This window comes from Podarcis pityusensis (genome assembly GCF_964106645.2).
Source record: "Podarcis pityusensis genome assembly, chromosome: 16".
NCBI lineage: Eukaryota > Metazoa > Chordata > Lepidosauria > Squamata > Lacertidae > Podarcis > Podarcis pityusensis.
Genome location: NC_138041.1, coordinates 1,127,564 through 1,153,659, shown reverse-complemented (window position 1 = coordinate 1,153,659; position 26,096 = coordinate 1,127,564). Strand labels below are relative to the sequence as shown.

The window sequence follows — 26,096 nt, the reverse complement described above, 5'->3', positions numbered from 1 at the left end:
GGGCTTTAAAAGCAGCAGTGTGATGCAAGTGGGGCACTTGCATTTGCACGGCTGAACACCCGCCTACCCTCCCTAGTTTAGGTAGAGTCGCTTGGCCTTGCTTTGGTTTGGGTCACCTGTTTTGGAACAGGGGCTGGGTAGGATTTTTTTCAATTTTGCAGATTGGCTTTTAGGCATTTGGTTTTCGCCTACCCCTTAGCAAATCGTCACAACTTGTAAGGTGGCAGTTAGGCGTTGGCTCAGTTGGATTGTGGGGAGGGGAGGTACGGCCATCACCTGCCCCTCCAGGAATTGGGTATTCCATTATAGGAATCTGGGGGTCCTGGATCTCATCCGAAGTCCGCTTGAGGGGCTAGGGCCATGCCAGGACCACAGGAACCCCGGGGTGAGCTTAGGTTGATCCTCACCGACCTTGCTCCCTCGTTTGGTTTACCCCATTGGACGATCACCCTGAGAGGTGGAGCCAGTTATAGTGGGAAGTCAATGCCTAAGCCAATACTGCTCATGTGATCGTATTTCAATAAAGTTGTGGCCAAAATTTGCCCCAAAACTTAAACTAATATAAGTGTCTGTGTGTATTTTGGGGGTGGGTCTTGGGGCCTCAAGACGCAACATAAGATAACATTATTTTATGAAGCAGTCCTAAAGATAACTGTGGTGCACATGGTTGAAATTTTAGTGGGGAAATCAGTTTAATATAGTAGGGTGCTAAAGGTGTATCCCTTCATGGAGAGAGATTGTCAGTGTGAAACATGTAACTTCTGCCGAGTCTATACTTTATATATGTATTTGAAAACTATATTATACATATATCTATTTATATGTAATCAAAGAAAGCTGCTGATCACAGAATGTTGCTGAAAAAGCCTGTATAACATGGCAAAACAGTATGAATGAATATTTTTAATCCTTTCAGTCATCATTCACATGAAGATACACAGCCACATCCTGCTTGCTTCAGAAAATGATTTTGTCACATTTCCAAGTGGGACTTCCAAACAATTGTTCGGTATGTATTTCCCATTGGTGCTCATTCGCCTAGAAATGCCACCTCAGACCCAGAATCTCTGAATTTATCTTCTCTGTGGTGCGGGTTCCGCGCTGGGAGAAAGCCGCCCGGCGCGGAGGCCCCCCCCCCCACTTCAGAAGCAGCAGTAGCGGGCGGCGGGCTCTGCTCTGCACCGGGTGGCTTTCTCCCGGCATGGAGCTGCCCAGTGTATTAAGCGACTGGGCTTATAAGACGAACCCCCAAATTGCAGCTGCAAATTTGGGGGGTCGTCTAATACGCCCAGTCCCCTAATACGCTAGAATCTACGGTAAGCAATTCACCACTGCCCTAATTGTGTCCTCACAGTTTCTCCCAAAGGAGTTCTTGGAGTTGCTCCAGATCTTTTTTATTGTTTACTTGTTGATTCTTTAATTTCTAGGGACATGAGTATGCCAGATTTCTAATTACATACATGTAAATAAAATAGCAATAAAATACACCTAGAATTACAAGCATGATTCAGACTTCTAGATTATTTAAAACTGTCTTCTTATTAGCTGCTCCCTGCTGTTCAGCTCAGGCCTCAGTAAAATAACATAGCATTTGGGGGTAAAGATGCAGCCCAGTAACCCACAACTGGAGGCCAAGATGGAGAAGATCTCCACAGCCACCATGTATTTGCCCTTGGTGCTCAAGTAGGTTGGAACAAAGGAGAGCCACACACTGCAAAACACCAACATGCTGAAAGTGATGAATTTGGCTTCATTGAAACTGTCAGGCAACTTTCTAGCTAGGAAAGCCACCGTGAAGCTCACCATGGCCAGCAAACCCATGAATCCCAGGACACAATAAAACATGACAGTGGAACCTTCATTACATTCTAGTATTATTTCTTCAGTCATTGAGTGCATGTCAACGTCTGGGAAAGGAGGAGAAGTGGCCAGCCATATGCTACAGATTGTGGCTTGAATAAGGGAGCAGGAAAGAACAATTGGGGTGCCCAGTGGCTTCCCTACCCACTTCCTCATTCGGGACCCTGGCTTGGTGGCCATGAAAGCTAGAACCACAATGGCAGTTTTGGCCAATATGCAAGAAACTGCCACTGAGAAGATCATGCCAAAAGCAGTTTGTCGAAGGAGGCAGGTGACTTCCTGAGGCTGGCCAATGAAGAGCAGAGCACAAAGGAAGGAGAGCAGGAGGAAAAGGAGGAGAATATAAGTGAGGTTGCGGTTGTTGGCTTTAACTATGGGAGTATCTCTGTGCTTTGTGAATATTTGTAGCACCAAAGCTGTGATGAAGGAAAAGAAGAGGGCAAACGTGGCCAAACTGATCCCCAACGGTTCTCCATAAGACAAGAATGTTTTGTCTTTGGGGAGGCAGCCATCCTGTTCATTATTTGCATACTGATCTCCAGGGCATTCTAAACAGTCATTCATGTCTGAAAATGAAAAAGGAAGAAACAAATCTTATTAAAACAAAAAAGAGATGCCCGAATATATATCTGCTACTATATATCTAGTGTTTTCCCACTAGAGAAAGGAGCTTCTGATGCACAGGTAAAATTAAAGCCTGTGATGGATTCCTTACCCTCCTTGTTTGAGATCTTCCCTTCTGGACACGGAAGGCAATCATAGCAGCAGAATGGCTTTCCTTCCTTCTTGTTCTTTCTATAACCTACATGACAATTCTCATTACACAGAGAAGTGGGTTGTGCCTGTTCATAAATGAAAGAAGGAAATTGTTTCGGACTTATCTTCAAATAGTAAAAATGACAGTTAAGCAATAGCTTCCTATAGGTTTTTTGTTTTATCTGAAGATGATCTTAAATTCAGCGCTAATGGTAGCATTGGAGGGCCTACCATTACTCCAGTACCTTTGCCTTTATGAAAACCATATTGGTAAGTATTTGAACTTCTTCTGAGATTAGCATGGCAATTTCTTATCAAATTAGAAAATGTTCAGGTGAAAGCTTAATGAATATAGAAATTGCTCAAGTGTTTTTGACTCACAGTTACAATAGAAATTATTGAAATTCTGCCCCGTCCAGGTAGTCTATCCACTGTTTCTTTAACTTGGAACTTTCAAACTATGCTTCCAATGGTTTCTCTGGCACCATTCAGTGCTTTGCTTTCTTTTTGTATACTTGTATCTTTTTTGTGAAAGGCGATTATATCTTGTCTTATCTTCTTGGACCATTCTACTGACTTAGAAATATGGCTAACATACAGCAACATTTGGCACTCAAGAAACCCCTTGCGAGTTCAAGTATTTCATGTGTTCCAGCTCAAGCACACCTGAAGCCCTTGAATAGTTGCATCAGATGTGCTTGAGACAACACCTGTTGTATTTGTGCTGTTGTGATGGATTCTATTCAGGGGGTGAATAACAGTGAGACTGAAGAAGCCAGTAGAAGTTGCATTTTAAGTTGAATTTGGGGGAAACCACTGGAAACATCCATTGAGTTGAGCTATTTCAATTCCTTTGCAAACAGGTGAAATTCTGTAAATTTTGATAATAAACCTGATTTGCCATGGGGGTTGAATAACTTTGATTGCAGCTTTTGATGGATTCTTGCAGTGCTGTTTGCTTGCAGAGTTACCTTCTTCATCACCTGCATGTATCTTAAAATCTACTTTTGCGGAGCCAGGTCCTAAAAATAATAGTTTGGAGCTGCAGTTTCTGAGTGCAGTCAAATGAGTGCAGTCAAATTGAGCAGAGTTGAGCTCTCCATTCACCTCCTGAGTAGAGGGTCCAGTCCTGCTGGCTGCAGGGGTCTTCTTCACCAGTGGGTTCCTAGAATGATTAAATCTTTCTGCTTTTGACCTTATTGCAACTAGACCTGGAAACAAGATAGCTTTCCTTTTATCATTGCTACAGATCGAGTCTGATTCTGATAATTGATGATTCAATGTGTTGCAATGAGGCAGTTTTGGGACACTGAGCAAAAACCTAATGAAAACCTTGAATAAATTCTTACCTGGTTGAACCAGTTGGGCCACATGATACCATCATCATGAATGGTTAACCTCTTCTCTGGGGGAGCTTGTGGGTCCATTGCTCCAACTTTGACTCTCAGAAATGACTGATTTGGGAATGTGACCCAATTTATTACATCCAATCCAGCTACTAATTCTCCATTTTGGTCAAAGGAAACTTCTTCCCCAACACTATTATTAAATGAAACTCTTCCCAGAAAGTGGTGGACCTAAGATTGAAGAGGGAAATGCAATTAATGAAGATGCCAAATATAATTAAATATAAGTAATATTTGTACAAATAGAGTGCTTATCTTTAGCATTTAAGAGGTATAGGCCATGGTCTCTTTAAAAGATGTATGTTAGTGTCTTTCTCCCTGTGTTTATAATGAGGTTCTTCTTCAAAAAATGGATGGAACTAAAACGGAAAAAATAATTAATGAGCAGTGCTGCTTTCTAGAAAAAGAGGTGCTGGAACTCACCACAAACACCTCCCTCCTTCCCTTGGAATGGCAGTGGTGGCCCCTGAGAGGGGAGAGAAATGAGTTCCAGCAAGTTCTGGCTGGAAAAAGCCCTGTAGTAATGTTCATTGTGAAGGTAAGATGTGGTTCTTTTAAGAATTACAGTAAGTCTTGACCTAAATTTCATAGAACTTAGACCACAAATATTAGACAGGACGTTCCTTCAGATAGGTCAGGTGTCGGCAATGTGTGGCCCATGGGCTGGATGCGGCCCATGAAGACTGTTTTACCAGCCCACGAACTGCCCCCAAACCAAGCTGCCCACTCGGCGATTCCCCCGTGCGCTGTGCTAAACCAGAACAGTGCAGTGTGGGGACTCACCAAGCAGTGCCAGAAATCACATCTGCGCAGGCACGAATTTCGGCACCTGGGCATGCGCAGAAGCGATTTCTGGTGCCATGGACATGCGCAGATGAGATTTCCGGCATTGCGCTGTGCCACTACGGCCCACAGACCATCTCCGTGGAAGTGATCCAGCTCATGGCCGATAAACCTTGCTGACCCCTGAGATAGGTGGGTAAGCTGTGTAGATAAGCTGTTCATCACTTACCTGGAATGTTTCCAGGAAAACCTTTGTACAAATAGCGATAGCATGATGTCCTGTACCTAGCCATCAATAGCCATATTTTGCTATTCCAAGGACAACTGAACCAACTTTAAACTGATGGCAGAATTTCATCCATTATGTTATCCTAACCATTAAGTGGATAGTCACTTCCTCCCCAAGAGAAAAGAGGAATGGATTTCCCCTACTGACAGAGGTGTTCAAGAAAAGTCCCTCTTGAACTTCTGCCTGTCCAGTGCGCTTCCCCTGTGCACAAAATACTGCTGTGCTCTCAGTGCAATCTTCTGGAAAGGCTTCACCTAAGGCAGGAACAGCAGAGCTGCAGCGGTGTTGCTCTCGTGGAGTAGAATAGGGAGTAATACAGTCCAGAGACAAGAGTCTTCTAATCTAAGAAGCTTTATTATTTACAAGCAGTAAATCACTCCACCAGAGGATTCGGACATCCTCTCCGTCTCAAAGCACAACTCTGACTGAAATCGAAACCAACTTCACAGAACAAAGAACAAAGAACTGTGACATGACATCCTGACTGACTTCCCGTAGGAGTCCCTTCCTCAAACACAAGAAGATTAACCCTTTAACCACCACACTCTACAGTCTCCCCTTTGGCTGAGCTCCAGAGTTGATTACAGACATCTGTATTAACTGGAAGACAACATTACCTGCCACGGCTGTTGATCTGTAAGTTTCCATCTTGCTCCTCCAGCCATTGCTCTGCAATTTAATTTGGTGGACTGCATGGTGTGCAAAGCATGTGCCAAAATATAGATTGCATTGTAGATGCTGTAGCTGTGGGCTGTCATGCTCATTTCAAAAACAGACCCAGGAAGGCTCTCTATATTCTCCTCCCCAGTGCAGAATTTGTCATCTTTCTTCTCTGAAGCAGAATCATTAAAACCACAGTTAAATGCCTCTTCCCAGAAAACCCTGAGAAAGCCATCTTCTTTTTCCAAGGTAGGCTTTCTCATCTGAATAAATTTCTGGAATCCTGGAAGATCCTTAGAGTGAACTGCAAAGGATAGAGCCCCATGGAGGAATGTGATGTCCCAACCTCTTTGAAAGGGAAATGAGGTGAAGTCCATCTGGGCTATCATAATCCAGATTTTTCTATTTCCTTGTATTGGCACGTCATTTGTTTCTGCAAGTCTGGGTAACATTCTCATCATCATAATTGTTCCAATTTCACCATGCACAACTACAACACTGGCAGTGCTCCACACAATAATGTTCATTGTTTTCAAACCTTCTTCCACCATTTCATCAAACTCACCAGAAGAGGTAGCCTTAGGGAAACTTTCTATGAAATCAAAGCAGATACCCTTCTGGGAAAACATGGGGAGAACATTTTGTACAACTCTCTCTCCAGTGTCATCATGGAGTTGAAAAAGCACACCAATCCACATCCAATGGAAATGCAGCAGTAACTGGAGGATCCCCTCATATTGCTGAGTCCCATCTGGGAATATCCAGTGGGTGAAAAGGGCTTGAATGTCATTAGTCGTCACAGGAGAAGAGCCATAGATGAGCTAAAGAGGGTCATTGTTAAAATCGAGGGAGGAAAGATGATAAAAAATAATGATATCAAAACACCAAGTAGGCTCAAAACCAGATTTCAATCTCTGTTTAATTGGTATATATTAACCAGGGGGATTCAGCTTTTTGGTTATTTCTGTTAATTTAGAATTTGCAGTTTGGGAAAATACTTGGATATTAATGTCTTTACATCAAATAGAACAATTATGCAGTTATGTTTATGGCAGAACAGGTAAATAAATGCTTGTTCACAGAAAACCATGATAAAGCTTTCTCATCTGAATAAATTCCTAATAATGATTCCTTGAGTTAACTGCAAAAGATAGAGAACCACAGAGGAAAGCTATTTCCCACAACCTTTGCATGGGAAGTGAAATGAAATCCATCTGGACTGTTCTAATTCCAATCTTTTGATTTGGTATGCATTGGTGCATCATCTGTTTCTGCAATATTGGACATCCTTCTCATTACCATAATGTTGTGATTTCCATCATTCACACCACTCCTAGGGGCCGAGGCAGTTTCATCCCCACCAATGTACTTTTCGGGGGGCTGAGCCCCCTCAATATTCAAGGGGTATTTGGCTTCTCATGGCATCACACGCATGACGTCAGGGTGTCATGTGACATCACGCACATGAAGTCATGATGTCATGCTGCATTGCACATGGGCCCCCTCAATCCTCTGCAGGATCCCGTCTGCTTGGGTCTCCTTCCAGTCAGGAGGGGAGAGATCTCCTAGAAAGAGAAGATCCCCTGGGGCTGTTGTGCTATTTGGAGAAGCTCAGGAGTGGGATTGATAGAAGGTGGGGAAACGGACAGAAATACTATCCTGTATAAGAACCAAAGTCTGAAATTGTAACACCTATTCAATTAGGTTTAAGAAACTGAAGTAATGAACCTGGAAATGAGCTGATTGTTTACCAATTGTAACATCAAACTGAAAATAAGGAACTGACATTTTAAATAAGCTGTACGTTCACTACCTTGTTTTGAAGCCCATAACATCCACTAAATTGAATATTAATAAGTTAACTGTTTCCTGAAAGAACTTTCTCTCCTGATACATCTTTTGTCTTACCAACCTTATTCTGCAAAATAAATCTTCCTTATTTTTTCAACTTCTGCCTGAAGTTGACCATTACCTCACACACGCTAGATAACCCATGGTGGTTATAGAGTTTAACAGAGGGGGGTCTGCTTCAGAAGGATTCCAATATCACTTATTTCTGTTGATTTGGAATGTTAAAGTTATCTTGGGAAATATATAAGTGATCTTTCAGCAGGCATAGCAAACATACAGTTGTGCTACCACAGGCAGCAGACGTTTTGTTACAGTCCTGCACAGGAGTAAAGTGTCCAATGAGGAATTCTTCCACCTGAGTTTTTCAGGTGTGGAACTGAAGCAGACATATTTTCCACAACCTGCATTTTTGGTTGAAAAATACCAACCTATACCCATTATTTGCCATTCAATTACCAGCATGCAACCCAATGAGACTTAGTGAAGGGCACGTGTAAATGGCTTTCATGATGACCCATCTTCCATGCAGACCTCTTACTCTTGGCATCTTGTACGTAGACAGGATGGTTGACATGTAGAGACATAGATCGGAGTTTGGCCCCCCAATGGCCACCTTTGGAGTCTCCTGAACATCACACTTGTAGTTGGGGAGGGGTCTTTCTTGGCTAGAGAGATGTTCCATGGAGGCTTGGTAGGTCCAGCTTGCACTGAAATGGCTGTTGTAGATGTGGAAACCCAGAGAGATATTGGGCAAGATTTGGGGATCTTCATTTATCTCTTTCACAGCAAATGCCAAAGCCAGGATATGCTGGTAGAGTTGTGTCACTGGCCTGTATGGAGAGTGACATAGTGCATAACAGTTCACCTTCACCAAAATGTGTGGATATATTGAAACATGAACCTGGATGTTTTGCTTCCTTGAGCATCTAACTCCTAGCATGGCTTTCAGTCCTGCTAAATACAATTATCCATGTCCAGATACATGCACATGAGGCCACATCTCACAGGGAGGTGCCTCCACCCCACCCCACCTCACCCCTACCAATGCCTGGCCTCCTGGGGCTGCACAGTGGTGGTGTCTTCTGGTGATAAACTCTTATCTTAGAAGTTCTTACTAGACACCACTGTGGCAGCTGTACAATGGCAGCTGCAGGAATTCCCTGGCCCAAGGCAGCTGCTTCAATTTGCCTCACAGCTGGGCTGGCCCCTTTGCTACTAGTTCTGTTCTATGGAGGAGGAGAAGGGGGGGGAGGAGGGGGAGGAGAAAAGTCTGGCTACCAAAAGCTTATAATGAAAATACCTCTAACTCTGAATGAATTACCACTTGGCTTGTTTGAAGTCAAATATTAAATAAGAAATCCTTCGCTCACCATGGTAAATGAGTGGAAAGCCTTAACAAAGTGAATGGGGATGTTACTTTTTATTCTGCCTTGCAAACTTTTTTTTAAAAAAACTGAACACCGGTAAAATCCTACCATATAAGAAGAGAAAGGTTATCACACACTGCAGAAGTGGGTTTGAGATATCAGATTTGCCCCCATGTCTCATAAACACCTGAAATACGTGGAAGGAAAAGAGTGGCAGTAATCATCATACACTAGTGGCCAATATTGTGAAAACATTTTGGAAAGTATGTCTGTATGACCTCAAAACCATGCTAAATATCTCTGTAGAAGATTATGAAAAGCTTGGCCTATCGCTCAAGATCCAAAAAACCAACAAGCACAAAACAACCCTTCTGCTGTGCCACAAATCCAACTCAATGGTGCAATGCTGGAAAATGTTGATAACTTCTCCTACCTTTCCAGAAGGGCCAACATTGATTCCGAAATCCAGCATCGCTTGAGCTCTGCGAGTGCAGCTTTCTCTTGGTTGAAGTGCAGACTCTCTGAGGACTGGGACATTTGTAGGGAAACCAAAATGCTTGTTTACAAAGCTATCGTACTACCAACCTTACTGTATGCTTGTGAAAGAGGGACCACTTACAAACGCCATCTCCAACTCCTCGAAAGATTCCCTTAAGAGTGTCAATGGAAATTTTTACACATCACTTGGGAAGACACACAAACTAATGCCAGTGTACAGGAAGAAGCAAAGATCACCAGTGTTGAAGCAATGATTCTTCATCATCAACTTCGTTGGACTGGTCATGTTGTTCGGATGCCTGACTATCGTCTTCCAAAGCAAATACTCTATTCCCAACTCAAGAATGGAAAGTGTAGTGCTGGTGGTCAACAAAAGAGGTTTAAAGACTCCCTCAAGGAAAATCTTTAAAAATGTTGTTTAAACACAAACAATTGGGAAAAACTGGCCTGCAAGCGCTCCAATTGGAGAATAGCCATTAAGAAAGGTGCCATGGACTTTGAAGACACTCAAACTCAGGACGAAAGTGAGAAACACGCTAAGAGGAAGGCATGTTTAGCAAACCCTCACAGTGATCAACTCTGGTCCGGAAATCTCAGTCCTCACTGAGGAAGACCATGAGAATACAGAATTGAACTCCACAGTCACATACGGATTCACTGTTAAGACCATCTTAATGGAAGACAATGTTACTCAGGTACGAGTGATCACCAAAGCAAGCAAATAGCCAAATAAAAGAAGTTGTGCACACAAAACCATGATAAAGGGTATTTCATAACTTTTCACCATTTATGTTAGTGTAGAAACTTTTTGCTGCAATTGCAGCTCTGCAATGACATCCCATGGAGTAAAGCAAAGATTTTAATTCACCAGGCATTTTAATGTAAAACCAAGATTGTATGACTGTTTCTAAAATTTGTGCTTTATTCCTTGGTTGCTTCTGACTAAAAAGTTTATTTAATCAGCTCCACAGATATTCTGTTGGATTCAGGTCAGGGCTGTTCAACACAGTTTGTGGCATTATATTCTGCATTAGATTACCTTTCTAATGATACACTGTAGAAGTTCATTCTAATTTTATACTTTTCTTATGAGCTGTCAAACCTTACAAATACAGCTTTTCCTAAAGTTTTCCACAATTTTGACCACTAGTGTTATGACCATCACCTTCATCATGTGTCAAGTGCAGAAATATATTCATTACAGATATACGATACAGTTTTTAAGTATACACACACAAACACACACACACACATTTCCTTACAGAATGTCATCGAAGAGTTCAGGTGTAGGAGGTTCATTGAAGGCTATGCTTGAAGTTATATAGATTTGAGACATAATGCCGGCAATAACAACATCTCCAGACTGGAAATATTTGTGAAGAATAGGAAGAGGGTCACTGATGGAACAGGGAGCAACAGCAGCCTTGCACTCATCTGGAGGAAGCAGCACTGATGCCAACATCATGGAAAGTACCAACCTGCACAGAGCATGGTAGGAGCAAGAGGAAACTTGCACACGGTCTGAGGCAGCAGCAGAAATACCAAGACTGCAAATATTACCATGTTGCAGGGAATTTTGTAGGCGACAATTCATCTCTTTGCACATTGTCATCTGAGTCATACTGAGCAGCAAAGTCTCACTGGGATGGTTACGAAAGACAGATTTTTTCAGGTAAAAGAATGAATGATCAGTCTGACAGAGCCCTTGGTGTAAAGCCAACTTCTGAACATCACAGGAGATATTAATAGTATCTGCAAGTCTTGATTCATAGTTTTCATGCAGCTACTGGAATTCCCCAGAGAGTCAAAGAAATGATCGTGATTACTTTGATAATTAAAGGAGACTTCTCAGCTTCTCAGTGATTAGGGGGTGGGAAGCATGTTTATCACATCACAGTCAAAGTCTCAGCTGGTCTTCCTTAGTAGGGAGCGCAATAAGAGTTTATGGAGACTCAGCAAAAAGGAGAAAAAAGGTTACTCAGAAAACTACTTAAAAACCAAATGACTGGAAATTTGCCAAGTGGAAAAATTCCTACCAGGCCCCTTGCAGCGACCAACCGGAGTCCATGGCAAGGTCAAAGCTAGCTAAACCTAAGGGTGGGAATGAAGCAGCTGGAACGGGGAAGAGAGGGAAGTCGCCGGGCGCGCCAGCATTAAATGTGTAAGGCTACGCCTCCCTGGCCCGCCGATAGGCTGGCCAGGGTGGTGACGCATCCGAGGATTCCCCTGCTCTCGCGGGGGCTGTGAGCCAGCCCCCGCATGCGTAGGGAGGGGGTGGGCCCGCAACCCCAACTCCTCCCCAGCTCCGAAGTGTCTTCACATTAATTAACACCATATGGACAGACCATATTTTTCAGTTGAGACCCAGTGAGCGTTGGACTAGGACATGGGAGAGCCAATTTATTACAGTGGTACCTTGGGTTACAAACACTTCGGGTTACAGACTCCACTAACCGAGAAGTAGTACCTCGGGTTAAGAACTTTGCCCCAGGATGAGAAGAGAAATCATGCGGTGGCAGCGCGGTGGCAGCACGGTGGCAGCGGGAAGCCCTATTAGCTAAAGTGGAACCTCAGGTTAAGAACAGTTTCAGGTTAAGAACGGACCTCCAGAACGAATTCAGTTTGTAACCAGAGGTACCACTGTACATCCAATCCAGCTACTAATTCCCCATTTGTATCTGTCCGAGATGGAGAAGATAAATTCAGAGAATCTGGGTCTCATTTGTAGGCAGATGAGTACCAGCGGGTAATAAATGCCATTCAATTGTTTTGAAGCACCGCTTGGAAATGTAACAACTTCACAATGTGAAGCCAGGTGGATGTGTACAGACATGTGTATCTGCGTGTGGGACTTCCGGGGGCGGCGCGAACGGCAATGGCGGTCCTCTTCCACTAGTGAGGAGGAGGCTCCGCAGAAAAGGGTCGTCCACTACGGCGAAGCGGAGACCCACTTTGGAAACCCACAGGCAGCAAGAGCCTGTGGTCTTGAGGCTCGGTGGGCGCCAGAAGCGACCTCCTAAACGGTAAAGGAACCCCATAAGGGGCTCCGGAACGTGGAGGGGGGTTGCGGCGCTGTGAGCCGTTTCGCGATCTGCAGAGCGAAGCCGCGCTGCTGCTGCCGGTGAGCGCTGATCCCTTTTCCTGCAAATTCTTGATTCGGAAGAAAGCAACAACTTGTGAGTAAAGACTGAATATCCTAAATTTGAGACTAAAATTTGAAATTAAAATACTGAACTTGGCTGAAAGCGGAGAGACGTGGAAACAGGAAGTCCGTCTTCCGCTGCCACTGAACTTCAAAAAGCAAGGAGCTGGAGGAGTGGAGGCTTAAAAAGAACTTTCAACCTTACTGATCTGAGCACCCACTGAATTTGCCAAACAAAGTAAGGACTTTAAGCTTATGATTTGGTACCTTTTATTTGTATTGATCTACCTTTCTTCTATTGGAATTACAATTGGAATGAGAAACCCTGGGTCCGGAGCTGCCTGAGCTCCCTGAGAGACTGAGCTGTCAGTTTTGCAGATTTGGCTACTGTATATAGAACTTGTAACAACCTGAGGGTATTTGGACCTGCTGATTTGAAACATCCTTTGAAAGACCAGTAAGCACTGGTAGAAACAAAGTGGCTGTTAACATCAACTCTGCCAAATATTGTTTTTGAAGGTTTCTGGACTTTAAATTGGACTTTAACTTTATTAGAACTCTTCCCTAAAGACACCTTAAGCTCCCTCTAGAGGATTTGAGACTTACAACAGTGACTGTACATTTACTTTCCCTTTCCTGGCCTCCTGTTTTCTCTGGGCTCTAGTTTTTCCTGTGGGAACAACTCAGCTTGACCTTGACTTTTAGATAACTTTGGAATGAGTGGCACAAGAAGAAGGGGAAGAACTAGACAAACAACACTGACAACTCTAACCTCAGCCTCGCAGATACGTAGATCATCTGTACCTACTCTGCCTTCAGAGGTAGAAGAAGCCGTTCTGTCACAGGCAAGGGAGGGAGAAACGGAGCAGTTACAATTGGAAGATATGGCCTCAGGATCATCTGCTTCTATCCTAGAGAAAATCTATGAAAAACTGGAATCTCTGGATAAGAGAGTGGAATCTCTGGACAAGAAAGCAGATGAGCAAACAGCTAAGATTGATCAAAATACAGAATGTTTAAATAGACTAACTGGACAAGTCGCACAGAACGTACAGGCAATTGGACGGTTGACGGAGGCCACAGCAGAAAATCGGAAATTGGCTGAGGATACTAGACAAAAACTTGAAAATTTAGAACAAGAGGTAAGACCACTCTGCAAACAAGTAGGTGAACATCAGATTTATCTTTCTATGATAGAACTGCGAAACCGTGAGAATAATTTAAGGATTAGGTCGGTACAAGAAGCAGAAGGAGGCAACCTAGCTGAGTTCTTAACTAAAGAATTTTCCAAGTTTTGGAATTTAGAGGAAAAAGATGTTAAAATTGTGTCAGCTTTCAGGCTTGGAAGATTTACAAAGAAGGAGAGGCCCAGAGATTGTTTGATAACATTGAGATCAAAGGAGGAAAGGGATAAGATTTTGGGCCTACACTACGAAAAGTCACTGGACATTCTGGACAGAAGAATTGAAATTTACAAAGATATTCCTAGACAACTGCTGGACCTCAGATCCGCCTACTCTGAACTTGTCAAACTTCTAAGGAGCAACTCAATTGCTTTTAGGTGGGAATTCCCCCAAGGAATATCCTTTACCTTCAGAGGGAAGAAGGTTAAAATTAGAACACTGGAAGATAGAGACAAATTTCTGTCTACATACGGAGAGGACCTTCAAAAAGGAATTGAACTACCCCTTGGGCCTGGAGCACCGGCAGTACCTGTGGAACCTGAAGATCCTGTGAATAAGATACCACCCCTAGAAAAATAACCAGATCTATTCAGGATGTCTCTGCAACTTTTGAGCTGGAATATAAATGGCTGTAACATTCCAGAAAAAAGGAAGAAAATATTTCATATATTAAAAAAAGAACAATTGGACATTATTTGTTTACAGGAAACACATGTGACAAGGCTCCACAGAAAAGTATTAATAAATAAAAGACTTGGCCAGGAATTTATATCTTCGGACAGAGTAAAGAAGAGAGGTGTGGTGATATATGCAAAAGAGAGCCTGTCACCCAAATTTCTATTCAAAGATGAACATGGAAGAATTTTGGCAATTGAGATACAACACCAAGGAGAGAAGTTATTGATACTAGGAATCTACGCACCAAACGAAGGGAAATCGGAATTTTACAGGAAGTTGCATGAGACTATGCTGGATTATCTGGACTATAACAACATCATTATGATGGGAGACATGAATGGGGTCGTATCAACCAACATGGACAAGTCACAAAGTCAAAATGTTACAAAAGACGGTAGACTACCTAAAACTTTTTTTGAAATGACAGACAATATGGATTTGATTGACATTTGGAGGACAAAGAACCCCTTGGGAAGAGAGGGAACATTCTTTTCTGAAGCCCAACTGACCTGGACAAGAATCGACCAAATATGGATATCTAGAGGTCTGGCACCTAAGGCTAGAAAAGTGGAAATCTGCCCAAAGACCTACTCCGACCACAACGCAGTAAAGATGGACATGACACTGTTACCAACCGGCTCTTTTAGATGGAAGATGAATGACAACTTGCTTAGAGATCAGGAGATTACCAAGAAGGCCCAAAAAGTTTTGAAGGATTATTTTGAAATAAATATGAACACCACGGTGGAAAAAAGAATCGTCTGGGACGCAAGCAAAGCCGTTATGAGGGGATTCTTGATACAACAGAATGCAGTAAAGAAAAGGACGCAAAATGAGAGAAAAGACAAGATTCTGGACAAAATAAAAGAATTAGAGAAGAAGTTAAGATTAAACCCGAAGTCACAGCCAACTTTGAGAGAAATTAAACTCTATCAAGCACAATATTCTAAATTGATAAACCAGGAAATAGAGTGGAAGGTCAAATTAATGAAACAAAAAACGTTTGAGTCGGCGAATAAATGTGGAAAACTGCTAGCTTGGCAGTTGAAGAGAAGACAAAGATTAAATACAGTCACAAATTTAGAGATCGAAGGAAGAAATATCCAGAATCCTGTGGACATTAGAAAGTGTTTCCAGAGATATTTTAAAAAATTATACACTCAAGGGCCGCAAGACGAGGCTGAGATTAAACAATTTTTGGCAAAAAATGGATTACCAAAATTGTCACAAGAAAATAGGACAATCCTGAACTGCAAAATAACACAACAAGAGATTGAACAGGCCATTCAGAACATGCAATTGGGCAAATCTCCAGGGCCAGATGGGCTGACCTCCAAGTACTATAAGACACTAAAAGATTACTTGATACAACCTTTGATGGAGGTCAGCAACGAAATTATGGAGGGGAAGAGGGCGCCGGAGTCGTGGAAGGAAGCGTTTATCACATTGATACCAAAGTCGGAAGCTGAAAAGACACAACTTAAGAACTATCGTCCCATTTCTCTTTTAAATGTGGATTACAAAATATTTGCAGACATTTTGGCAAGTAGACTTAAAAAAGTTTTAAATGAAGTAATTCACAAGGACCAGGCAGGCTTTCTCCCAGGCAGACACTTGTTTGCTAATACAAGGAATATTATTGACATTTTGGAACTTTTGCAAACAGATATAAACACAAAAGCAGTCTTAATTTTTATAGATGCGGAGAAGGCCTTTGACAACATTTCCTGGAAATTTATGAAGGGAAATTTAAAAGGAATGGAAGTGGGACGGGGTTTTGAGAATGGGATTGAGGCGATATATTCAGAGCAGAAAGCTAAACTGATAGTCAACAATGTGGTTACAGAAGAGTTTAAAATTGAAAAAGGAACACGACAAGGCTGCCTTATTTCCCCTTTGTTATTTATTTCGGTTCTGGAAGTGCTCCTGAATATGATTAGAGGGGACCGGTTGGTGGAAGGAATTCAGGTCGGAGAGAAACAATATAAGCTTAAAGCTTTTGCAGATGACTTGGTTTTGACCCTGCAGGAGCCAGAGTCTAGTACGAAAAGAGTATTACAACTGATTTATGACTTTGGTCGGGTGGCGGGATTTAAATTAAACAAACAGAAAACTAAGGTGTTGGGAAAAAATTTGACAGACACAGAGTCAGAACGGTTTCAGAAAGAGACAGAATTAAATGTGGTTAAAAAAGTAAAGTACCTAGGGGTAAACATAACAGCAAAAAATCTAAGTCTATTTAAGGATAACTATGAAAAGTGTTGGGCAGAAATTAAGAGAGATTTAGACAGTTGGACAAAATTGAAACTTTCTTTGTTAGGCCGAATTGCTGCTATCAAGATGAATGTATTGCCAAGGATGTTGTTTTTGTTTCAAACACTTCAGGTTCTGGATAAGACGGAGTGTTTTCAGAAGTGGCAGAGAGATATTTCTAAGTTTGTCTGGCAGGGCAAAAAGCCCAGAATTAAGTTTAAGATATTAACTGATGCGAAAGAAAAAGGGGGCTTTGCCCTGCCAGATTTAAAGTTGTACTATGAGGCCGCAGCTTTCTGCTGGCTAAAAGACTGGCTACTTCTTGAGGACACTGACGTGTTGGATTTGGAAGGGTTTAACAATACTTTTGGATGGCATGCATACTTATGGTACGACAAGGTTAAAATCAATAAGGCCTTTAAGAACCATATTGTCAGAAAATCACTGTTTAATGTCTGGACAAAATATAAAGACTTGTTGGAAAATAAAACTCCAAGGTGGCTTTCACCTTTGGAAGCCAAGGCCAGAAAAAGACCCAATATGGAGGCCAAATGGCCAAAATATTGGGAAATATTAGAAAAAGATGGAGACAACTGGAAATTGCAGAGTTTGGAGAAAATGAAGGATAAAGTGCGAGACTGGTTACATTACGCTCAGATTAAAGAAGTTTTTAAAAACGACAAGAAACTAGGGTTCCAGGTGGAGAAATCGAAACTAGAAACAGAACTGTTAGAACCAAAGACTAAGGTGCTTTCAAGGATGTATAACTTGCTGTTAAAATGGAATACACAAGATGAAATGGTTAAATCGGCTATGATAAGGTGGGCGCAGGACATTGGGTACAATATCATGTTTGAGGACTGGGAAAGGTTGTGGAGTACTGGATTGAACTTTACTGCGTGCAATGCTTTGAAAGAAAATGTAATGAAAATGATATATAGATGGTATATGACCCCAGTCAAACTTGCAAAAATATACCACCTGTCTGATAATAAGTGCTGGAAATGTAAAGAGAGTGAAGGAACATTCTTCCACCTCTGGTGGACCTGCCCTAAAGTGAAGGCGTTCTGGGAAATGATTTATAATGAACTGAAAAAGGTATTTAAGTATACCTTCACAAAAAAACCAGAGGCCTTTCTTTTGGGTATTGTCGGCCAAGGGGTGGCAAAGAAGGATTGGACATTTTTTATGTACGCAACAACAGCAGCAAGGATACTTCTTGGAAAGCACTGGAAAGCTCAAGATCTACCCACACTGGAAGAATGGCAGATGCAACTGATAGACTATATGGAACTGGCCGAGATGACCGGCAGAATCCGTGACCTGGGAGAGGAGAGGATGGAGGAGGACTGGAAGAAATTCAAGATTTATCTACAAAAATATTGTAATTTGAGTGAATGCTAAGCAGGATGCTAGATCATAAATAATTGAGCACCACTAAATTAGATGATTTAAGATGATAATGTGAGATTGAGAAAATATAAATTTCTTCGAGAACTACAAGATTATAAATAAATAGATGGGGCATAAGAATGTAAACAAGATGATAAATTGCTGGCAAAAAGTTATAACGATGAAAGTGGGAGCGGGAGATGTGAGGGAGTCCAAAGAAGATGTGAAACTATGTTAAGACATATGCTACATTGTTTATTATATCTATTTTGTATGTTAAACCCTAATAAACATTTATTAAAAAAAAAAGACATGTGTATCTGCGTGTGGATGATGACTGAAAGTATAGCCTTGGCAGAAGTTACATGTTTCACACTGATGATGTGTCCGCATGAAGGGATATACCTTTAGCACCCTACGAATGGAAGATCAGTGTATAGACAGGATAACAAATTGACAGAACAACTTTATGAGGTTAAAAATGGGTCTCAGCTTTATTGATTACAGATGTAGGTTTGAGGCTTTTTCTGGGAATGAAAAAGATGAAAAGGATGAGTGTTGAGAAATCCAAGGAATTGCTTTTTCTGCTTTTCATTCAATAAATGCCAGCAAACAATGCAAAAATTAAAAGCATCAACACAAGGTGATTCCTATTTGCTCCTCAGAATTAAGTGGTCTTTGCTGTTCAAGTCAGGCCTCAGAAGAAGGATGTACAATTTGGGGGCAAAGATACAACCCAGCAAACCTGCGCTGGAGGCCAAGATGCAAAAGACCTCCACAGCCACCATCTGCTTTCCTTTGGTGCTCAGATAAGAGGGAACAAAGGACAGCCAAACGCTGCAGAACACCAACATGCTGAAGGTGATGAACTTGGCTTCGTTGAAACTGTCCGGCTACCTCTTGGCCAGGAAAGCCATAGTGAAGTTGACCATGGCCAGGAATCCCAGATAACCCAGGACAGAATAAAACATCGCGACAGAACCTTCGTTGCATTCCACAATGATTTCCTCCACCAGAGAGCTCATGTCCACATCTGGGAATGGAGGAGCCGTACAGAGCCAAGCAGCACAAATGCTGGTTTGAACGGAGCAGCAACCAAGAAGAACCGAGTTTGTGAGAGATTTCCCCACCCATTTCCTCATCCTGGATCCTGGTTTGGTGGCCATGAAAGCCAGAACCACCGTGATGGTTTTGGCCAAGACACAAGACACAGCAATGGAGAAGATGATGCCAAAAGCAGCTTGTCGTAAAGAGCAGCTCACTGGGTGAGGCTGGCCAATGAAGAGCAAGGAGCAGAGGAAGCAGAGCAAGAGGGCAAGGAGCAGAGTGTAGGTGAGGTCCCGGTTGTTGGCTTTGACAATGGGAGTGTCCCCATTCCTAGAGAAGACGCCAAGTATCCAAGCTGTGACCAGAGAAAAGACCAGAGCTAAGGAAGCTAAAACGACCCCTAAAGGTTCTGCGTAGGAAAGAAAATGTTGGCGTTTGGGGATGCATTGATCTCTGTCCTTGTTTGGAAATTGGTCATCTTGGCAGTGGAAACAATAATCCATATCTGAAGAAAATAAAAATGAAATGAGTGATATATGAGTTCCAACAAATAAGACATTAATTAGTCGGATTAAGTATCTGAGATAAGTGAATATTGAAAACTATTTGTACAATCTCCTGTCATTGTGCATAATCCACAATAGGTTCTACTCTGTCTTTCATCTGCAGTTAATGATCAGAAACATGGCCTTTGGTTGTGCCCTTAGTTGAGTTGGTCACACCCAGAGAGATCTTCATGGCGATGGAGGATTCTTGAGAACAGCCACTTTGGACTCAGAGGCTGGGCTGAGGACTGTTCTGCGTAAGGAGATCATTTCATGCTTTTTTCTGGCTCACACACCTAAAACTATGGGGTGGAGGGTTTGGAACATCTTCACCCTCCCCTAACAATGGAGCACGTGGGAAGCAGGCAGAGAACACTAGACATATCCCACACCTATTTCCAGAGATCTCCTTTGTAAAAGTTCTGGATCTAGTTTCCCCAACTGTCTCTTTTTCCTTCCAGATATCAGTCCAGCTGCTCTTCTCTTTAGGGGTACTGAACTGCTAATAGAGGGAAAGAGTTGAAATAGATATTAGGAAGCATTATACAAAATAGCAGATGATGTCTCCTACCCGTTTGATTTGAAATCATCCCATGTGGACACGAAGCACAATCATAGCAACAAAATGGCAACCCCTCCTTCTTTTTCCTGCTGTAGCCTGGCTGGCAGCGATCATTACACAAGGCAAGGGGCAGCACCTAGCCATAAAAAGAGGAGAAAATGTAGCTCTTATGCCTTGTAAACAACACAGTTTTAATCAAAGAGAAGAGATCAGCTGACTGATTAACATTATTCCAGAAAGGTGTGTTGCGTGGCAAGTACCCTCCCCCTTGTGAAATGAAGACACAGGACACATTATTTAAGGTTAATGGGCGTAAAAGGCCACAACTTTATTGATTACAGGAATTGAGAGGTATTGGCCTTAGGCATTGGTTCCTATCGACTACCCGGCATGGAGACCGGGAAGGGTTAACCACCAGCCGGGGGAGTCCTGCTGAAGTACGCCAACTAGGATCCCCCGGGTGTCACCGCTCGGGGGCGTGCCTTAGGCCCACACTTCCATAGGCTTCGGACAGAGCAACGCCCCCCAGAGTCCTCTACCGGACTACCCTTCACCTTGGGGGAAGGTGATGGCACTTCCTTCCCCCCCTTCATTTGCAAAACAATACCCCTGCCAATGCCTAACCACCAATACCGGGAAAGTTGTGACGTTTGCTACGAGGTAGGCGAAAAAACCAAATGGCTGGAAATTTGCCACGTGGAAAAATTCCTACCAGGCCCCTTGCGGCGACCAACCAGAGTCCATAGCAAGGTCAAGGCTAGCTAAACCTAAGGGTGGGTGGGATGGGAAACTGGAGCAGCTGGACGGGGAAGAGAGGGCGGTCCCCGGGCGCACCGGCCTTAAATGTGCTAGGCCACGCCTCCCCAGCCCGACGATTGGCTGGCCGGGTCAGTGACGCGCCCGAGGATTCGCCTGGTCTCGCGGGGGCTGAGAGCCAGCCTCCGCGTGCGTGGGAGAGGGTGGGCCCGCAACCCCACCTCCTCTCGAGCTCGGAAGTGGCTTTGTGTACATAAATAAATAGTACAAAAATAAATATTGCAGTGTAAATATTGGGAGTGAATGAGACGGAATATTGAATTTTTCATTTGCGTAAAGATGGAGGATGGAGAGAGGACAGGGAAGACAACAGAATTTGAAATAGGTAAATGTAAAGGGACCCCTGACCATTAGGTCCAGGGATGTGGAACCTTTGCTCCACCAGATGATATTGGACTGCAACTCTCCTCAGTCTGAAAACCAGCCTGGCCAGTGATCAGGGAGGAGGAGAGTTGGGAGCCAACAATAATTCATTTGCAATATAGTGGAATATATTACCATTATATACTTTCAAACCAGAACTCTAAAGAAGAAAATATTTACTTCTCACCTCATGTGTGATGGTAAAATAACATGGGTCATACTTAAACAATTTGCTAATTAATGATAAAGAATATCTGCAGTAACCTTATTATTTTTATTCTTAATAAAAATATCTCATTTTTTAAAAAGCAATAGTCCCACCTGATTAAAAGATCTGTGCCATGTGATGGCTTCCTCATCCATGCTGAAGTCTATGTTTTGTGAATCTTGTGGAACTATCTTTCCTACTTTCACTCGGGAGAAGGTTTGGTTTGGAAAAGTAACCCAGTTAATAATATCAAATCCACCTGCTAACTCCCCATTCTCATCAAAGGACACTAAGTCACCAGCACTGTTGTTGAAGGAGATACTCCTCAAGAACGAGTGCAGCTAGGTGGAAGAAAACAAAGGCAAAGTTTTAAAAGCAGAGCTTTTATGGATTGGAGAAAGTATCCATCCATATATTTCACACAATGCAAAGTAGTCCAAAACTGTGCGGTCTACAACTTTTGGAGGACCTAAGTATTTCTAGCAAGTACATCTGGCCTGCCACTTGCCTGAGGGTTCAGCTCTGGGGTCCGTGTGCAAAGGCAAAATGGTGTCATGTCAGGAAGCCCTGGAACTGCCCCTCCTGCAAGGTGGGTGTGCAGGAAGAGAGGGAAAACAAGGTGGAGAGCAGCTCATGGTGGGTTTTCCCTGATCTCCATTTGTTTGTTTGTTTATTTACTTTTCCTCAGAAAGAGATGCATTCACATCTTGACAGCCCGTGTTCCTAGAGAGGCAGGGAAAGGGTACAGAGTGCCATAACTCCTTCAACTACTCCATCAAATGGAAGGGAAGTACAGGTCCTATCTTGATTGTGGCTCCTTCAGCTTGAAGGAAAGGGGAAACAGTTAAGCATTGAAAAGAATGTGGGGATTGTTGTAGAGGAAAGGTAAAAGCTGTAAGAGGTTGTGTGTCTCTGTTTGTGTGAATGTGTTTGTGTGTATTCATTCTGTGTCTCATTCTATGGACTGTGTGTAATCGCTCATTAGATTATCCCCAAGCAAAGGTTTACTCTGAATAGGAAATCTTACCTGCCAAGGCTGCAGTTCTTGAGGATTGAGCCCACCTCTGCCTGCCATCATTCTGCGTTTAGACCTGGATGAGTGCATCTGATGTAAAGTATGTGCAATGGCATAAACCGCATTATAGATACTGTAACTTTGGCCAGTCATGGTCATTTCAAAAATATGCCCAGGAAGGCTCTCCAGACTCTCATGGCCAGTGCAGGTCTTTGTGTTTTCCTTGTGCCCATTGGAAGCAGAAAATAAACAGTTAAATGCCTGTTGCCAAAAAGCCTGGAGGAACCCATCTCCATTTGGAGAGTTGGGGTTCAGGGTCTGAAGGAATTCTTTAAATCCCTGGACTTTCTCTGTGTGAATTGCAAAAGACAAGGCACCATCAAAGACCTGTATATCATAATACCTTTGCATTGTTTCTGAAGAGAAAGCCCACTGGGCTGTCAAAATCCACACAGTGCCTGCAACATCTTCTGCTGATGAATAGAAATATTGCAACCATTTCACAACTGTAATGGTCTGAAGTTCTGCACAGAGAACCACTATGTGGACTTCTGAGGCCATCAGGAAAGAGGACTTGGCCCGAAGGAGTTCCAGGGAACTAAAATGATCTATACCCTGAGATATGGCTGGTAGTTTTTCACTGAAAGCTGTACAGACTCCATGCCGGGAAAGCACTGGCACTAAGCTTTGCATAAAGGTCTCTCCATTTTCATCATCGGATGCCACAATTCCTACCCATGTCCACTGGAAATGTAGAAGTAGCCTGACAATCCCTGCATATTGATATTTCTCATTGGGCACCGTTCGGTAGAATGTCTGGGGCTGCAACTCTGAGCTTGTGACTGGAGCTAATACACAGTAAGCAATCTGGAGGAAGAAATCAATCCCACAAGAAGTGGAGAGTTAGAGCAAACGGTTATGGTTCATCCCAAGTATCTGCTTGAAGAACAAACCCATGAGAATTTCTCGACTCCATTTATGAATGCATGTTGATCTCACAAGAACGTTATGCATCTAAAGCCCCTCCACTTCCACCACTACTGCATAGCTCCCCCAGGTGCTTTTGTATCAGTTTTTCAAAAATTCACCTTATCATAAAAATGAACCAAACAAAAGACAGCATTGAGAACCCAGAAGATAATTAATGAATCAGATGCAGAAGAGCTTCACAGCCGCCACACTTACTATACAAATACCTGTGGAATCTTGTAGATGCTTAAGACAGTAGCCATGTAGAGAGAGATGTCAGAGTCAAGTCCCCCAATAAAAGTTATCTTATTTTTCTTCTTCTCGCATATGAAGTTGGGGACAATCCTTTCTGTGATGGACAGAAGTTTCAGGGTGTTCTGATAAGTCATCCTTGCATTTAAGTAGCTATCATAGACATGGAACCCAAAGGTCATATTCGGTACAATATTAGGGTTCTTGTTTATTTCTTTCACAGCAAACACCAGGGAGAGGGTATTCTGGTAGTACTTTGGTGTGTCACTAATAAAAGAGTTATACTGTGTGTCAGAGGTATTCTCCTCCTCTCCCTCTTAAGCACATTGGTAACTTTCTGGCTCAATCTGGCAAATCCCAAAAGATTAAATAAAACAAATAAGCTAACAAACAAACTATATATCCATTTTCTGTGTCAACAGTTGATAGTTGACCCCATGGACAATATTCAGTCAGCTTTAAGAATATTACATCTAGAAAGTGTATAATTTTGTGCAGAGCATTCATATCCTGAAACTCACATATGTAAATTAATCTCTTATTTGCAGGTGTACCACTGGTGCCTAAAATTGTGGGTTCTCACAGGTGGCTAAAGCAAACAGCTATTTCGCTACTGCTGGGAGGGGGTACCTGGTTGCCACATCCTTCTCTTACCACTTCATTTCCTTTCAGCAACCAATTGACACTTACTAGATGAGATCAGTGCTTGGTGTAGGTGGGGAGTAGAAACCAGAGCACATCAGATCGAATAGGATCTATTCTTTCACGGTACCTGAGTCTCCATCCTTCCCTCCTTCAAATAAAATTCTGCCTGTACAAAAAATACTGTAGCCAATGTTAGTCATACTCAGAGAAGGCCCATTAGGAATTAACAGATCAGACTAACTCAGGTTTATTAATACTCTGCATATAACTCAGTTTGGATACTTGGTTTTTTTACCCAATATGGTTTACATTGCAAAGCAGAGAATATAAGCCAAATTCTATGTTATTCATATGTCAAATTCATCTGTGACTGTCAGATTAAAGGATAGTGATTGTGAATGTGAGGATCAAGCTTTGCTGCAAAGGAAAACAGACGTTAATGGTGTGAAGGGAAACACAGAGGGAGGATGAGGATGAAGTTGGGAGAGAGTGGTAAGAGCTATGGGATCAGATGAAGAGAAAGCAGAACAGGCAGAAGACAGAAACCTCAAGAAGTGGAATAAAGCAACAAAGAAGAAAGATGACCAGATCACAATGTAAAAAGAAGAAAATATATGTTCAACATCCTACTTGATAAAAGTGACAGGGAAACATGTTCTGAGCATGCCATCATATGTCTGGAGTAATTGTCGCATACATGAGCTCACCAAGGGTACACTATGAAGGATAGAGTTTTTTCCTTACAGAAGTTCATCTATAAGCTTTGTGTTTGGGTGCTCTTGGAAATCCATTTCTTCAAATACAAAGCCGAAATAAGAAACAATCCCTCCAATGACTAGGTCCCCTCTCTGATAACTCTGGTATGGAAGCTGGAAAGGCTCCATCATGGTGCATCTAGCAGAGGGTTCCTTGCTCTCAGTTGGAGGCAACTGCAGCCACAGGAAGAGAAAGATCAGCAGCAGAAATGTTCCAACCATCTTGGGGCCGATGGGGGTGCTGAAAGTCAGATTTCTATCTCATCTTCTATAAACTGCATTACAGGAACTTTCATTGAACGACTCTGGATTATTTTCATAAAGGGAAAATGCCAGTGATCTGATCCATGAAAACCTACATGTACAAAATTTCCCACCAGGGCTCTGAATGACAGGATTTATTTTATATACACTTCCACACTCTGACATTGATTGTGTTCATGGCCTGATAAAATGTATATGGGATTTTGCAAGATAGATGGTGAAACTCAGCAATTTGACATAATTACTAAGTTATCACCTTAGAGCATTGAGCTCTGTGACTTATAGTAATAATGCATGCTTGTTACTGAATAGTGCTCTTGTAATTGTGAGTTCCCCAGGCAGTCCAGCTGCAAACTGGTGCCCTGAAGGGAGCTTCCTAGTTTCCCCAACACTCTTCCTCAATCACACCTGCACCATTTCCTCCAACTGTACATGTGTCACCAATGAAGACATGATTTTCAGGGATGTTTCCTTGTACAAGAGTTAAGGGAAGGGAGAAAATAGTTAAAATAACACTGGCTCCAGTTGCAGGTGCA

General features: G+C 42.5%; 1 protein-coding gene across 1 annotated transcript; it reads right to left on the bottom strand.

Annotated features, from left to right (window-relative positions):
• Positions 1–1,524: 1,524 nt before the first annotated feature.
• On the bottom strand, positions 1,525–25,518 carry LOC308464767 (vomeronasal type-2 receptor 26-like; the record flags this gene model as incomplete). The annotated part of the gene is made up of 9 exons (XM_080984359.1): positions 1,525–2,426; positions 8,062–8,435; positions 10,733–10,948; positions 19,017–19,152; positions 20,102–20,213; positions 21,774–22,001; positions 22,688–23,542; positions 23,872–24,163; positions 25,286–25,518. The coding sequence occupies 9 exons, from the start codon at positions 25,516–25,518 to the stop codon at positions 1,525–1,527; spliced, it is 3,348 nt and encodes a 1,115-aa protein (XP_080840485.1).
• Between the last annotated feature and the right edge of the window lie 578 nt (positions 25,519–26,096).